The following is a 17889-nucleotide window of genomic DNA, read 5'->3' on the forward strand; positions in this document are numbered from 1 at the left end:
GAAACAGACAAAAAAGACAAACATCTCAAGTGGCTTACTTATACAAGAAATACAAAGTAAAACTTTACGGATACATAATTTTTCACTAAGACTGGCAAAAAAAGTTTGACAACATATTTTGTTGGCAAAACTCACTCATACATTGCTAATAGGAATATACAATACTATAAGCCCTATGGGTGGACACTTGGCAACATCTAACAAAATTACATTAATTTACCTATTGACCCAGCAATCCCACTTCTAGGACTCTATCCAAAAGATAAACTAGAAAAAGAAATTGAAAATATTTATTCATAAATGAGGCTATTCACTGCAGATTTATAAAAACAAAAAAGTAGAAACAATTCAAACTGTCATCAGTAAAGGGCTTGGTCAGTAATCTGATACATTCTCACAGTGGGTACTATGAAATGGAAAAAAGTCTACAGAATGTTATAGAATGATTCTAGGATATTTTGCTAAGTAGAAAAAGGCAAGACAGAGAAAAATGCATATTTTATCTTTATAAGAGAAATGGGACAGGTATATAAATATGTACCTAACGCAATGTGTAAGAAAACAGTGAAGTAAGGATAAATTTTTTTTTAATGGCTTCCTATAAGGAAAGGAGTCAACAGGGTGAAGGAGAGAGATAGAGATTAGACTTTATTGAATATACTTCCTTCTTTCATAAATTTCACTTTGGAATCATGTAAAGACACTCCATAATTAGAATATGAATTTTAAAAGCCTCTATAAACTGAAAATAAAAAACATATCCGTGTATGTATCTAGTTGATGGCATAACCACACAGAAAGGAGCTATTTCAAAGGACTCTGAAACAGTAATTTGACTATATATCTTTTGTAAAATATATATTCCAAAACAAAATAACTGTGGAAAATAACTGAAAATTCTTTTTGGTAATCATACTGTTTGTGGTGTTAGCTTTGTTATTCTGAGACTTTGTTGGGTACTGAGGAATAAAACAAATGAGTACTTGTGACATGCTACGTCTTCCATTTCCAGTACCATGGAGAACCTACACTCTACTTAAGAAAATGGACAAAGATGTTAAGTAGAAAATGGTAAGTGAAAATACTGTGGTCTGAATCTGTAGCGGAAGCACCAGTATTAACTCGTGATAAGTTTGTTTTCCCTCTTCTGGCAACCAAAGATTTCCAGAGACACATACTAACATTTACCCAGAAGCAATAAAAATCCCTAGTGCTCAGAAGGTGGTTCCTAAAATAATTCCCCAATAAAAAGGACCAGGACTTTATGGAGAAATTACTAATGCTAAGTCTGGGACAAGAAATGTACAAGCTGGACATCTATACTGATAGCAAATAAGCTATCAAAGTCACCAGCTCTTGACATAAAGGCTCAGGAGCTAGAATAAACAGTCTCCCAGGAATCAAAAATGGAATAAATTATGCATATTAAAGAAAAATAACTGCAATGGGTTGGAACATATCACATATGTTTAAATACATAAATTCAAATCAATACCAAAACAAACAAAAGTAAGCGGTTTCCACTGGGAGAGGCCAATGAACCAATTCATTACATTAAAAACTTGTAAATAAAGGGAAAGCATCAAGTATTTATCTTGCCTTTCCTATGCAGACTGTATCACCAGTTAACCAAACAGCAGATGAGAAGATTCTCTTTTAAAGAAGCATTCCAACTAATAAATTAAAAAAAGGAATAATAGAATATCACCATTTTGCAAGCCAAATGGATAAATGATGCACACACTGATCACCCAAAGCTGCTACCATCACAAAAGGAAGGCAGGCACATCATGTGCCTCTTGAAGGAAGAACATAACACCATTGAAGGTGCTATAGGCTACAGATCCATTTACCAGATAAGACAGAGAATACCACCTTGTTCTGTCTAGAATGCAACCAAAAAAACCTAGACTATGGGAAAACATGTAGCACAAACACCCTGGTTTGCTCATCAAATAAACTGCAAGATAAAAGAAGAGAGATTGGACTTCTCTGGTGGCACAGTGGATAAGAATCCACCTGCCAATGCAGGGAACATGTGTTTGATCCCTAGTCTGGGATGATTTCACATGTGGAGCAACTAAGTCAGTGCGCCACAATTACTGAGCCCGCACTCCAGAGCCCACGTGCTGCAACTACTGAAGGCAGAGCGCCTAAAGCCTGTGCTCCTCGACAAGAAGTCCCTGCAATGAGAAGCTCATTCGCTGCACCAAAGAGTAGCCCCAGCTCGCCACAACTAGAGAAAGCCTGCACAAAAGCAACAAAGACCCAGTGCAGCCAAAAAAGAGAGAGAGGTAGGAAGATACAGATTAGAAGAGGTTTAGGAGACAAAGACCAATCAAAATATGTGGACCATATTTGAATCCTGACTTTACACAAACTGTAAGAACAAAATCAAAAACTTGTTATGTATGTTCAGTCAGTTCAGTTCAGTCGCTCAGTCGTGTCCGACTCTTTGCGACACCATGAATCACAGCACACCAGGCCTCCCTGTCCATCACCAACTCCCGGAGTTCACTCAAACTCATGTCCATTGAGTCGGGGATACCATCCAGCCATCTCATTCTCTGTCGTCCCCTTCTCCTCCTGCCCCCAATCCCTCCCAATATCAGGGTCTTTTTCAATGAGTCATCTCTTCACATGAGGTGGCCAAAGTATTGGAGTTTCAGCTTTAGCATCAGTCCTTCCAATGAACACCCAGGACTGATCTCCTTTAGGATGGACTGGTTGGATCTCCTTGCAGTCCAAGGGATTCTCAAGAGTCTTCTCCAACACCACAGTTCAAAAGCATCAATTCTTCGGCGCTCAGCTTTCTTCACAGTCCAACTCTCACATCCATACATGACCACGGGGAAAACCATAGCCTTGACTAGACGGACCTTGGTTGGCAAAGTAATGTCTCTGCTTTTTAATATGCTATCTAGGTTGGTCATAACTTTCCTTCCAAGGAGTAAGCGTCTTTTAATTTCATGGCTGCAATCAGTATCCGCAGTGATTTTGGAGCCCAAAAAAATAAAGTCTGACACTGTTTCCCCATCTATTTCCCATGAAGTGATGGGACCAGATGCCATGATCTTAGTTTTCTGAATGTTGAGCTTTAAGCCAACTTTTTCACTCTCCTCTTTCACTTTCATCAAGAAGCTTTTTAGTTCCTCTTTACTTTCTGCCATAAGGGAGAGTGTCATCTGCATATCTGAGGTTATTGATATTTTTCCCGGCAATCTTGATTCCAGCCTGTGCTTCTTCCAGCCCAGCGTTCCTCATGATGTACTCTGCACGTAAGTTAAATAAGCAGGGTGACAATATACAGCCTTGACGTACTCCTTTTCCTATTTGGAACCAGTCTGTTGTTCCATGTCCAGTTCTGACTCTTGCTTCCTGACCTGCATACAGGTTTCTCAAGAGGCAGGTCAGGTGGTCTAGTATTCCCAGCTCTTTCAGAATGTTCCACAGTTTATTGTGATCCACACAGTCAAAGGTTTTGGCATAGTCAATAAAGCAGAAATAGATGTTTTTCTGGAACTCTCTTGCTTTTTCCATGATCCAGCGGATGTTGGCAATTTGATCTCTGGTTCTTCTGCCTTTTCTAAAACCAGCTTGAACATCTGGAAGTCCATGGTTCATGTATTGCTAAAGCCTGGCTTGGAGAATTTTGAGCATGACTTTACTAGCGTGTGAGATGAGTGCAATTGTGCGGTAGTTTGAGCATTCGTTGGCATTGCCTTATCCAGCAATTTAACTTCTGGGTATATATCTTAAAAGACTGAAAGCAGTGTCTAAAAGACACTCATGCTCACATTCATGAGACACTCATGCTCACAGCAACATTAATCAGTAAAACCTAAAAGTAGCATCACTAACTCAATAGACATGAGTTTGAGCAAATTCTGGGAGATAGTGAAGGACAGGAGAGCCTGGCGTGCTTCAGTCCATGGGGTTACAAGAGTTGAACATGACTTAGCAACTGAACAACAACAAAAGGTGAAAATAAAAAAAAGTCCAATAATGGATAAAAGGATAAGCAAAATGTGGTATACACATACTATGAAGTATTTTTCAGCTTTAAAAAGAAAGGAAATTCTGCCACACAACATGGATGAGCCTTGAGCATATTATGCTCAGTGAAATAAGCCAATTGCAAAATCATATATGTATGATTCCATGTATATGATGCATAAAGAGCAGTCATATTCACAGAAACAGAAATAGAATGGTGGCTGCCAAAGGACTGGAAGTGAGGAAAATGGAGAGTCATAGTTTAATGGGTACAGAGTTTTAGTTTTGCAAGATGAAGAAGTTTTAGTGATTGGTTATACAACAGTGTGAATATACTTAGCACTACTGAACTGTACATTTAAAAATGGTCAAGATGGTAAATTTTGTGTTCTGTATTTTACAACAATTAAAAATAAATCTATTATGTATGGATATGGATATAAAAACTTTAAGAAAATACTAGCAAATCAAGTCAAGCAACACAAAGAGAATTATATACCATGTCTAAGTAAGATTTATCTCAGGAATGCAAGGTAAGTTTAGCATTCAAAAATTAATCAATCTAATACACTATATTAATAGAGTAAGACACAAACCACATGATCTCGACAGATACAGAAAAGGCATTTGACAAAACTGAACACCCTTTTGTCATGAGACCACTCAATAAACTAGTGAGAGGGAACCTTCTCAATTTGATAAAAAAGCATTAATGAAAAATCCATGACTAACATGATACTTAGTGGCAGAAAACAGAAAGTTGTCTTTTAAGGCCAGGAACAAGACAAGAATGTCTAGTTTCATCACTTCTACTTAACACTATACTGGAGGTTCTTGCCAGGGCCCTTGGGCAAGATGAAGAGAAGATACAAAATGAGATAAAAAGAAAACCATACCTATATTGGAAAGGAAGAACTAAACTATATTTGCAAGTTACACAATTTTATATAGAGAGAATCTTAAGGAATCTACTTTCACACATACAAAAAATTGAGTTAAAAAATGGTTTCAGCAAGGCTGCAGGCTACATGGTCTATATACAAAACCAGCTTATTTCTATATTTAAGCAATGAGTAGTCCTAAAACAAAATTAAGAAGACAAGTCCACGTACAATATGACCAAAAAGATTAAAAAACTTAAGAACACATTTAACAAAAAGAAGTACAAGATTTGCACATTGAAAACTACAAAATACTGCTGAAGAAAATCAATGAAGACATATATAAATGGAAAGACATTTTGTGTTCATGCTTTTGAACATGGATTATTAAAATGGCAACATTCTGCAAAATGATCTATACATTTAATGCAATCCCTATCTTGCTTTTTTTGAAGAGAGGACAAACTGTTTCTAATGCTCATATGGAAATGCAAGGGACCTAGAACAGCTAAAACAGTCTTGAAAAAAACAAAGTTTCAAGATCCAGATTTCCTGACTTCAAAATTTATTATAAATTTTTAGTATTCAAGACAGTGTGGTATTAACATAAGAACAGACATAAAAATCAATGGACTACAACTGAAACTCCAGAAATAAACACTTGTATTTGTGGTCAACTGATTTTTGACAAGAGACCCAGAAACAATTCGTGAGGAAAGAAGATTTTTTTCAACAAATGGGGCTGAGACAACTGGAGGTCCATACAGAGAAGAATCAAGTTAGAACGCTACCTCAAACCATATGTAAATATTAACTCAAAATGTATCAGACACCTAAATGTGAGACCTAAACTATAAAACTCTTGAAAGAAAAGGGAGGGATAAATCTTTGTGATTTGAAATTAGGCTGTGATTCCTTAGCTATGACACCAAATGTGATTAAAAAGAAGATAAAACTAGACAATCAAAATTTTAAAAATTTGTGCTTCAAATTAATTAAGAAAGTGAAAGAACATTATAAAACATTTGCAAATCACAGATCTATAAGAGACTTTATTTAGAAAATATAAAGAACTCTTAACAATTCAATGATAAAACAAAAACCCAAACTGCAGAACAGGCAAAAGACCTGGATATTTCTTGAACAAAGATACAGATAAATGACCACATGAATCATTACTTACTAAAGAAATGCAAATCAAAACCACAATAAGATACCACTTTATATTTAGCAGGATGGCTAAAATAAAAAAAAGATAATGACAATGATGTGGAGAAAACCGAACGCTCACATACTGCCAGGGGACTGCAAAATGGTACATCTGCTTGGAACGGTTCCTCACATGACCCAGCAATTTCACTCCTGAATATATACCCAAGAGAAATGAAAACATTTCCACACAAAAACATATATACAAATGCTTATGGTATCATTATTCACAATAGTCGAAAAGTGGAAACAATCCAAAAGAATATGTATCTATTCAGTGAAAAAGGAATGAAGTACAGATTATACTATAGAATGTATATCCTTCTAATATTATGCTAATTAAAAGAAGTCAATTATAAAAGATCAAATTATATGACTCCATTCACATGAATGGTCCAGAATAGGCAAACCTATGGAAATAGAAAGTAGATTAACAGTTGCCTAGGACTAGGTTGGGGAAGGCTGGGGAAGATACTAGGAAAAATGGGTACAGGGTACCTTTTTTGGAGTGATGAAAATGTGCTAAAACTAGATAGCAATGATAGTTGCCAAACACCATGATATACTAAAAACCAGTGAACTGAACATTTGTTATAAAGGTGAATTTTATGGCACGTTTATCATATAAAGCTATTTCAAAATTTGAGAAGACATGATTAATATGAAACAACTGGAAATCTGAATACTGGCTATTGCTAATATTAGAGAATTATTGTTAATTATAATTTGGTGTCATAATGGTATTACAGTTTTATTTAGAAGGAAAAATACTCCTCATCTTTTAGAGAAACATACTGAAATACGTATAGACAAAATGATATGGTGTCCAGGGTTTGCTTCAAATATGAGGAGAATATGAAGCCATATAAAGAAAACATGATGGCCAATGCCAGGGCTGAGTATGCAACAGTGTTCAGTACATTACATTGTTCGTTTCTGTGTATGTTTGAAATTCTCTATAATTAAATGCTAATAATATAGCAGGCATTTATTAGACAACATAGGTCAGTTCACTTGAGTAACCTTAATGCTGCCAACAATGCAAACATTCCACAATGGCTTAATATAAAAAATAATCATAATATCAACTTTAAAATTCCATGATTCTTCTTTTGATTCTTAGAACATAATTCAGAGTCATTATAGAATACAGAAAGTTAATAGCTTAATTTCTATGATTTTTTGCTGTTACAATTTAAGTTCTTATGGAAAAAAGAGAGGCAATTTCCCCACAGCCGTTTCACAGAAAGCAGGTCTATCGAGATTCTCCAGTCTAGGGACACTATCGTTCTCAGCATTGCATTTGACTAAGTAACACAGGATAAGCTGCTCCTCTGCACCTGTTGAAACAGTCAAGAACTAGCAAGCGAGGGTAGTATCAGTAAACATTTTCTGTAAAAGACCAGATAGCAAACATTTTTGGTTTTGCAATCACATGGTGGCCTGCTGCAACTTTTCAGCTCCGCTACTGTAATGTGAAAGCAGCCACAGATGATATACAAATACATAGCTGTGGCTGTTTCCAATAAAACTTTATTTATAAACACAAGTGGCGGGCCAGGCTGGGCTCATGGACAGTATCTGCCAATCCCTATGCTAGGTTTATTACCTCCTGGAAGAGAATTAAAAAGAGAAAAGTATAGTTTGGAACATACACTGATAACAAAAAACCATTACGTTGAGAATATACACTTACATATGAGGTATGTAGTACTTACAGGAGTTTGGATCATCATGGCTCGCTGATCTCTCATTGTTCTCACAATATCTAGTGGATAAACAGGCTGATTGCATTCAATGAGACACATGGCTGTTTCCATAGTAATAAGAACCCCAGTTCTTCCAATCCCAGCACTAAAAAGGACAAATATGGGGCAAAGTCTTACTGTTCTGCTAAATATATTATGCCTTTTGTGCAGAAACTTATAGAACTGAATCATATTACAGTAGAAGAACAACTTGATTTTAATATTTTATATTAACAAAAGTGGGAAGGCAACTGGAAACTATTTTGAAAACAACAAAAAAATTTCACTTAATACAGATTAAATGGTTTGTAACCACCCCTCTCCCACTGTTGCAAATATACAACTTTAAAAGCATTATTACATTTCCGTTTTTAAAATCTGAACAAGGTATAGAAGATTAGTGACATAACAGTTTTAAAATGCAAAATAAGAGAATTACAATAATAAATCATTAACAAAAAAAAAACTACAACTAAAACACTCACAAAATTAGCTTTTAAAGCCAAATTTAATTTTCATTAAACTTTACCACTGACGTAGTTCAGAACAACTTTGTGAAGCATTCTGTAGCTATTGAGAACTAACGATATACAACAGCCAAATGTGCCCACCATTCCTGTCATCTGCCTCTCAAATGACTGGTCTACAATCTGTTTTGATGGATGTGAAAGTATGCTCTTAAAAAGTGCTGGAAAGTATAAGGATAAAGAGATACCTTAAAACATCCTCTGAATCAAATCACTTATTAACAGAAATAACAAGGAGAAGGAGAAAATAATCCCTGGCTCCTAATCTCTGGGTCTGTGGCAGTGAGTCCCTTGAGGGCAGATGAGCACCTGAATCTAAAAGGAAGGAGGGTGTCTGCTACTGCTTACTTGGAGCTCCTGCAAGTGGCACATCCTGAGGTAGTATTGGGTGGAGTCATCACTGACTCAATGGACATGACTTTGGGTAAGTGCCGGGAGTTGGTGATGGACAGGGAAACCTGGTGTGTTGCAGCCCGTGGGGTTGTAAAGAGTCAGACATGACTGGGCAGCTGAACTGAACTGAACTGAACTGACTCCAAGGAGGTGAAATGCCAATCAAAGGTCTTAGGAGGGGCCAGGAGGAGTACCTTGCTGGAGGGGGAAATGCGAACCTTAAGATACAATCTAATTCTTACAATATTGTTATTTCATCAAATCTATGTTCAAGCAGGTTTTAGAAAAAGCAGAGGCACCAGAGATCAAATTGCCAACATCTGCTGGATCATGGAGAAAGCAAGAGTTCCAGAAGAGCATCTATTTCTGCTTCATTGACTATGCCAAAGCCTTTGACTGTGTGGATCACAATAAACTGTGGAACATTCTGAAAGAGATGGGAATACCAGACCACCTGACCTGCCTCTTGAGAAACCTGTATGCAGGTCAGGAAGCAAGAGTCAGAACTGTACATGGAACAACAGACTGGTTCCAAATAGGAAAAGGAGTGCGTCAAGGCTGTATATTGTCACCCTGCTTATTTAACTTATATGCAGAGTACATCATGAGGAACGCTGGGCTGGAAGAAGCACAAGCTGGAATCAAGATTGCTGGGAGAAATATCAATAACCTCAGATATGCTGATGACACTACCCTTATGGCAGAAAGTGAAGAGGAACTCAAAAGCCTCTTGATGAAAGTGAAAGAGGAGAGTGAAAAGGTTGGCTTGAAGCTCAACATTCAGAAAACAAAGATCATGGCATCTGGTCCCATCACTTCATGGGAAATAGATGGAAAAACAGTGGAAACAGTGTCAAATTTTTTTGGGCTCCAAAATCACTGCAGATGCTGATTGCAGCCATGAAATTAAAAGACGCTTGCTCCTTGGAAGGAAAGTTATGACCAACCTTGATAATATATTAAAAAGCAGAGACATTACTTTGCCAACAAAGGTCCATCTAGTCTAGGCTATGGTTTTTCCCATGGTCATGTATGGATGTGAGAGTTGGACTGTGAAGAAAGCTGATCGCCGAAGAATTGATGCTTTTGAACTGTGGTGCTGGAGAAGACACTTGAGAGTCCCTTGGACTGCAAGGAGATCCAACCAGTCCATTATAAGGGATATCGATCCTGGGTGTTCATTGGAAGGACTGATGCTAAAGCTGAAACTGCAATACTTTGGCCACCTCATGCAATGAGTTCACTCACTGGAAAAGACTCTGATGTTGGGAAAGGTGGGGGCGGGAGGAGAAGGGGACGACCGAGAATGAGATGGCTGGATGGCATCACTGACTCTGTGGACATGAGTTTGAGTGAACTCCGGGAGTTGGTGATGGATAGGGAGGCCTGGCGTGCTGTGATTCATGGGGTCGCGGAGAGTCGGACACGACTGAGCAACTGAACTGAACTGAACTGATTAATACCATTAAATTTAAGATATAACCCAACTTCAGAGATGTTTGACTATGAAAAAGACAAACTTCTAAGAACTAGTATTATTTTTACTTTTTATAATTAAGTTTCTGCCAATTGTATGTTAAGTCATACTCTTTGCTTTCTACCTTCAAAACACAGCTTTGAGTTCTAATTACCAGAGTGACGATCACAACTTAAGGGCAAAATAGAGTACGTATTCCTTTTAAAAAATGACCTATTTAGTTACTTAGTGTTAGTCACTCAGTAGTGTCCAACTCTTTGCAACTCCACAGGGGTCAGAGCCCGCCAGCCTCCTCTCTCTGTGGCATTTCCCAGACAGGAATACTGCAGAGGGTTGCCATTCCCTTCTGGGCTTCCCTGGTGGCTCAGACAGAATCTAGTCAGTTACTCAATCATAAAAGACAGAAAATAAAATACCTGCAATGAACAACTATAGGTTCTTCCTTGCCAGCCCTCTTATTTCGTACGTGGCAAACAAAATCCAGAAAGTCACTTGAATCATCAGGTACTCCATGGTCGGGCCAGGCTATATACTGGATCTGAGTGAGTGGACGACTCTCATTTTTCTACATATAAATGAAAGATTATGCAACTGACTTAGAAATAATCCTTAAAATATATGTAAACATTCATGTTATTTTAATTTTAGAAGCAAAAGAAACTACTTCCATTATGCCCCAAAAGTAATGTATCAATTCAATAAAACTCAAAAGTTTAAGGAAAAGGAAAGAAACCACTTTATAGAAACAGCTGTATCCATTTAAGTATCAGTCACCTGGATTATCACTCTTCTTATAACTAAATTTCTATATTTGTATTTTTAGGATGATAATCAAGTAAACAGACAAAAATAGATTAAGATTCCACAGAAATGTTGAAAACAAAATTAAAGAACTATTAGGTGAGCAAAAAAGGTTAAAAAAAAATTTTTTTATGAACAAAGTTGGGCTAATCCTGATAAGCACAAGTGAAATTATGGACATCAAGAAAATAAAATCTCAAAGTAAATGCAGATTAAAAACTGGAGACCATAAAACACAAAATCAAATCAAGATTTAATTCTTCTTTGGGAACCAATTTCTCCATTGGTATAATGGAGAAAGTAAGGTATTGAATGTATACATCTTAGTTCAAATCTGAATTTCGCCAGTTAAGACAATATTTCATGGTCTCATCTTCTTCAACTGAAAAATGAAACATCTATACCTAAAAGGGACAGCCTTACGTTAAACTGATTGATTGCAAGGACCTGAAAATCACCCAATCACAGCTGTTTGGAATCATATACTCATAGTCAGATTCCAACACTGTGAAATCTGGTTACTGTCACTTACATTGGATGAACTTCCAAAGAACATGAAAGTAAAGGTACTTAAGAAAAAAGAATTCCCAGAGAGACCCTGAGGTCTGGTAATCTGGTAACTAATGTTACAGATAATTGAAGGCATCTAATATATAATACCTTTGACTATTATTGTTAACAAAAGAACTTAATGGTACCAGTAATCTGCAAGGAGGGTAATTAAAATGATATTTTATTAAGTTTTGGGATAGTGTTTATTGGTTTGTCCATCTATCCATCCATGTACGTATGTATTTATGGCAGCAAATTAATTTTCCCAATTATATGTGGCTTAAACCTTAGAAACCAATTTGTGTCTCAGCATGGTTATGAGGTACTCAGGACTGCAAAGAAAAGCCACTATAACATATTAAAACTGCCACGGATAATCCGTAGGTGAGAACAACGGGATGCACATAATACCTGATGTGACCACTGACCATAAAAAAGCTCATCTTTCATGTCTATTTAGGAAAATGAAAAAACAGTTTCTTGGCTTGCTTTGTTACATAGGACCATGAGTTATACAGCATACGTGCCCAAACCCAAAATTCATACTGATAGTATCTCTATCCCATAAGGTTTTGAAACTGTATTTTCTTGTAACTTCAGTTTTATTCAGTGCCAGATTCCTACGGTATACATTAGCACAACTTCTAGCTCCTTTCCTTTCTGGTCAGCAAGGTCCCATCTCACTGGACTCTTCTAGTCACTCTCAGGGAGGGAGTGCATTAGGAGTGGTGTGTGAGTGGGGTTAGGGGAGACGTGGTCTCATCTCCGAAGGCTTCACTGTGGATGCCTGTGATGTTGGCTCTTCTCCAGCAATCACTCCTTTCTTCCTACAGCCCCTTAGTCCCAAGATGGCTGGTGTAGGCACCGGCAGCCTGACAAGACAAGCAGATTCTGCCTCCATATACATGTTCCAGTTGGGTTACTGAGCTGGCATTTATTCATCAGTTTGCACTTCTGGCTTTAATCTGGAAGCCAAATGGAGGGACTCACGGAGCAGGTAAGGAAAACTAACAATTTAAAAGCTGTAATGACACCCACTCCAGTATCCTTGTCTGGGAAATCCCATGGACAGAGGAGCCTGTCAGGCTACAGTACGTGGGGTCACAAAAGAGGTGAACATGACTTACTGACTAAACAACAGCAGCAATCTGCCTGATGTTAGTGTCCTGCCTACAATCTTACTCTCCTAAATAATGAGGAGATTGTGAAACTGGTCTTCTCCACTCATTTCATGTTCAGACACACAGTCGTGTCCAACTCTTTGTGACCCCAAGGACTGTAGCACGACAGGTTTCCCTGTCCTTCACTAAATCCCAGATCTTGCTCAAACTCATGTCCATTGATGATTCAGTGATGCCATCCAACCATCTGGTCCTCTGTCGTCCCCTTCTCCACTTGCCTTCAATCTTTCTCAGTATCAGGGTCTTTTCCAATGAGTTGGCTCTTCACATCAGGTGACCAAAGTACGGAGCTTCAGCTTCAGCATCATTCCTTCCAGTGAATACTCAGGATTGATTTCATTTAGGATTAACTGGTTGGATCTCCTTGCTGTCCAAGGGACTCTCAAGAGTCTATTCCAACACCACAGTTCAAAAGCATCAAGTCTATGGCCTTCAGCGTTCTTTATGGTCCAACTGTCACATCCATACAAAACTATTGGAAAAATCATAACTTTGACTATATAGACCTTTGTCGGCTAAGTAATGTCTCAGCTTTTTAATACACTGTTTAGGTTTGTCATAGCTTTTCTTACAAGGAGTAAGCATCTTTTAATTTTCTGGCTGCAGTCACCATCTGCAGTGATTTTGGAGCTCAAGAAAAGCCTGCCACTGTTTCCATTGTTTCCCCATCTATCTGCCATGAAAAGTGATGAGACTGGATCCCATGATCTTAGTTTTTTGAAAGTTGAGTTTTAAGCCAGATTTTTCACTCTCCTCTCTCACCTTCATCAAAAGGCTCTTTAGTTCCTCTTCATTTTCTGCCATAAGGGTAGTGTCATCTGTGTCATCTGTATATCTGAGGTTATTGATATTTCTCCTAGCAATCTTGATTTCAGTTTGTGCTTCACTTAGCCCGGCATTTCGCATGATATCCTCTGCATATAAGTTAAATAAGCAGGGAAACAATACATAGTCTTGACGTACTCCTTTTCCACTTTTGAACCAGTCTGTTGTTCCATGTTCGGTCCTAACTGTTGCTTCTTGACCTGCATGCAGGTTTCTCAGGAGGCAGGTAAGGTGTCTGGTATTCCCATCTCTTAAAGAACTTTCCACAGTTTGTGTCAAAGGTTTTAGGACACTCAATGAAGCAGAAGTAGATGTTCTACTGGAATTCTGTTGCTTTTTATATGATCCAACAGATGTTGGCAATTTGATTTCTGGTTCCTCCGCCTTTTCTAAATACAACTTGAACACCTGGAAGTTCTCAGGTCAGATACTGTTGAAGCTAGCTTGGAGAATTTTGAGCATTACTTTGCTAACATGTGAAATGAGTGCAACCGTGTGGCAGTTTGAACCTTCTCTGGCATTGCCCTTCTTTGGAACTGGGATGAAAACTGACCTTTTCCAGTCCTGTGGCCACTGCCGAGTTTTCCAAATTTGCTGGCATATTGAGTGCAGCACTTTAACAGCATTATCTTTTAGGATTTGAATTAGCTCAGCTGGAATTCCATCACCACCATTAGCTCTGTTCATAGTGATGCTTCCTAATGCCCACTTGAGTTCACATTCCAAGATGTCTGGCTCTAGGGGAATGATCACACCGTCGTCGTTACCTGGGTCATTAAGATCGTTTTTGTATAGTTCTTCTGTGTATTCTTGTCACCTCTTCTTATCTTCTGCTTGTTAGGTCAATACCGTTTCTGTCCTTTATTGTGCCCATCTTTGTATGAAATGTTCCCTTGGTATCTATAATTTTCTTAAAGAGATCTCTACTCTTTCCCATTCTATTGTTTTCCTCTATTTCTAGGCACTGTTCACTTACGAAGACTTTTTTATCTCTCCTTAATATTCTTTGAACTCTGCATTCAAATGAGTGTATTTTTCCTTTTCTCCTTTGCTTTTCACGTCTCTTCTTTTCTCAGCTATTTGTAAGACCTCGTCAGACAACCACTTTGCCTTTTTGCATTTCTTCTTATTGGAGATGGTTTTAATCACCACCTTCTGTACAATGTGACAAACCTCAGTCCACAGTTCTTCAAGAACTCTGTAAGATCTAATCCCTTGAATCTATTTGTCACTTCCAATGTATAATCATAAGGGATTTGATTTAGGTCATACTTGAATGGTCCAGTCGTTTCCCTACTTTCTTCAATTTAAGTCTGGAATTTGCAATAAGGTGTTCATGATCTGAGCCACAGTCAGCTCCTAGTCTTGTTTCTGCTGATTGTATAGAGCTTCTCCATCTTTGGTTGCAAAGACTATAATCAGTCTGATTTCAGTGTTGACCATCTGGTGATGTCCATATGTAGAGTCTTCTCTTGTGTTGTTGGAAGAGGGTGTTTGCTATGACCACTGTGTTCTCTTGGCAAAACTCTGTTAGCCTTTGCCCTGATTCATTTTGTACTCCAAGGCCAAACTTGCCTGTTACTCAAGGTATCTCTTGACTTTCTACTTTTGCAGTCCAATCCCCTATGATGAAAAGACATCCTTTTTTTTGTGTTAGTTCTACAAAGTCTTGTAGGTCTTCATAGAATCATTTACCTCAGCTTCCTCGGCATTAGTGGTTGGGGCACATACTTGGATTACTGTGATGGTTTGCAAAGTGAATGGTTTGCCCTGGAAATGAACAGAGATCATTCTGTCTCTTTTGAGACTGCACCCAAATACTGCATTTTGGACTCTTTCTTCTAAGGGATTCTTTCCCACGGTAGTAGATATAATGGTCATCTGAATTTAATTCATCCATTCCGGTCCATTTTAGTTCATTGATTCCTAAGATGTTGATGTTCACTCTGGCCATCTCTAGTTTGACCACTTTGTCCACTTTCAATTTACCTTGATTCATGGACCTAATATTCCAGATTTCTATGCAGTATTGTTCTTTATAGCATCAGACTTCACCTTCACCACCAGATGCATCCACAACTGGGTATTTTTATCACTTTGGCTCAGCCTCTTCATTCCTTCTGGAGCTATTTCTCCGCTCTTCTTTAGTAGCATACTGGGCACCTACCAACCTGGCGAGTTCATCTTTCGGTGTCATACCTTTTTGCCTTTTCATACTGTTCATGGAATCCTCAAGGCAAGAATACTCATTAAAAATGGGGAATAATCTAACAGCTGTCTGTTGTTATTTCCATTTCCATCTCCAATGGAGATGTACTCCAACACCTTACTGATATTACTTGGAGGAAGAGATGTTTAATCAACACCCTGGTATGAATTTTATGCCTAGGGAAAATATTAATAGTAATAAGTATTATTTACTCAATTATTTTTTCACTGATCATTCATATTTAGCTACAGAAATTGGAAATATTATACTAAGAGAACATATTTTACAAGATTCCAGCGTAGCCTAATGAAGCAAATAATTCAGTAATTTTTTGTATTTCCTAATAACTAAGACTCAAGATTAAAAACATTTTCATCTTTCAAAGCCTTTACCTTGAACATAACAGCTCTAACCAGTAGGCCCCCCGTTCCCTACCTCCTGGTTGAACAGTGTCATCTTCCTGAAGACATATGCAGTGTTCCCCTCTTCTGAGTGGCAGGTAACTTGGTAGCAGCCATAGGATGAACTTCCTGTGGGTTCCGGCCAATACTGGTGACACTTAACCTGGTGTCAATAAATTTCAGAAATAGACATAATTTAGGTTCTCCAATTTTTAAAATATTTTAATTTTTAAGAACTTTCAAGCTTAAAGAAATGTGACAAAAATAATTTAATGAATTCTCATATACCCTTCAATTGCACTCATCTCACACACTAGTCAAGTAATGCTCAAAATTCTCCAAGCCAGGCTTCAACAATACGTGAACCATGAACTTCCAGATGTTCAAGCTGGTTTTAGAAAAGGCAGAGGAACCAGAGGTCAAATTGCCAACATTCTCTGGATCATCAAAAAAGCAAAGGAGTTCCAGAAAAACATCTCTTTCTGCTTTATTGACTATGCCAAAGCCTTTGAGTGTGTGGATGACAATAAACTGTGGAAAAATCTGAAAGACCTGCTTCTTGAGAAATCTGTATGCAGGTCAGGAAGCAACAGTTAGAACTGGACATAGAAGAACAGACTGGTTCCAAATAGGAAAAGGAGTATGTCAAGGCTGTATACTGTCACCCTGCTTATTTAACTTATATGCAGAGTACATCACAAGAAATGAATCAAGATTGGTGGGAGAAATATCAATAACCTCAGATTCACAGATGGCACCATCCTTATGGCAGAAAGTGAAAAAGAAGAGTCTCTTGATGAAAGTGAAAGAGGAGAGTGAAGAAGTTGGTTTAAAGCTCAACATTCAGAAAACTAAGATCATGGCATCTGGTCCCATCACTTCATGGCAAATAGATGGGAAATAGTGGAAATAGTGGCAGACTTTATTTTGGGGGGCTCCAAAAGCACTGCAGATGGTGACTGCAGCCATGAAATTAAGAGACGTTTGCTCCTTGAGAGAAAAGTTATGACCAACCTAGATAGCATATTACAAAGCAGAGACGTTACTTGGCCAACAAAGGTCCATCTAGTCAAGACTATGGCTTTTCCAGTAGTCATGTATGGATGTGAGAGTTGGACTATAAAGAAAGCTGAATGCCAAATAATTGATGCTTTTGAACTGTGGTGTTGGAGAAGACTCTTGAGAATCCCTTGGACTGCAAGGAGATCCAACCAGTTCATCCTAAAGGAAATCATTACTGAATATTCATTGGAAGGACTGATGCTGAAGCTGAAACTCCAATACTTTGTCTACCTAGTGCGAAGAGCTGACTCATGAAAAGACCCTGATGCTGGGAAAGACTGAAGGTGGGAGGAGAAGGGAACTTCAGAGGATGAGATGGTTGGATGGAATCACTGACTCAATGGACATGAGTTTGCGTAATCTCCGCAAGTTGGGAGAGGCCTGGCCTGCTACAGCCCATGGGGTCGCAAAGAGTAGGACATGTCTGAGCAACTGAACTGAACTGTACATATACCCTTCACAGAGATCTGCCAAAGAGCAACATTTTTTTGGTCATTTCTTCTCTTTAATGAGAGTCTGTTTGGATATATTTCAAAACTGCAAATATCTTGTTTACAACAAGCTTCCACCCAGCATTTTATCATCCATCATTAATTCTTGCCTGAACTAATTATTACTATGAGGGTA

The 17889-nt window shown here is 38.0% G+C and overlaps 1 protein-coding gene across 4 annotated transcripts in view; it reads right to left on the reverse strand.

The window, feature by feature from the left end:
* The window catches only part of PTPN4 (protein tyrosine phosphatase non-receptor type 4), a 201382-nt gene that overhangs the window by 7074 nt on the left and 176419 nt on the right, over positions 1 to 17889 (reverse strand). For all 4 annotated transcript variants that reach the window (XM_055398840.2, XM_055398841.2, XM_055398842.2 and 1 more), the window contains 3 exons: positions 16235 to 16363; positions 10648 to 10796; positions 7805 to 7940 (listed from right to left, as the gene is read on the reverse strand). In XM_055398840.2, the coding sequence (XP_055254815.2) occupies positions 7805 to 7940; positions 10648 to 10796; positions 16235 to 16363 (414 nt within the window). The remainder of the gene's footprint in view (positions 1 to 7804; positions 7941 to 10647; positions 10797 to 16234; positions 16364 to 17889) is intronic.

Source organism: Moschus berezovskii, chromosome 2 (genome assembly GCF_049115385.1).
Source record: "Moschus berezovskii isolate FMDL1 chromosome 2, NW_MosBer_1.0, whole genome shotgun sequence".
Classification (NCBI taxonomy): domain Eukaryota; kingdom Metazoa; phylum Chordata; class Mammalia; order Artiodactyla; family Moschidae; genus Moschus; species Moschus berezovskii.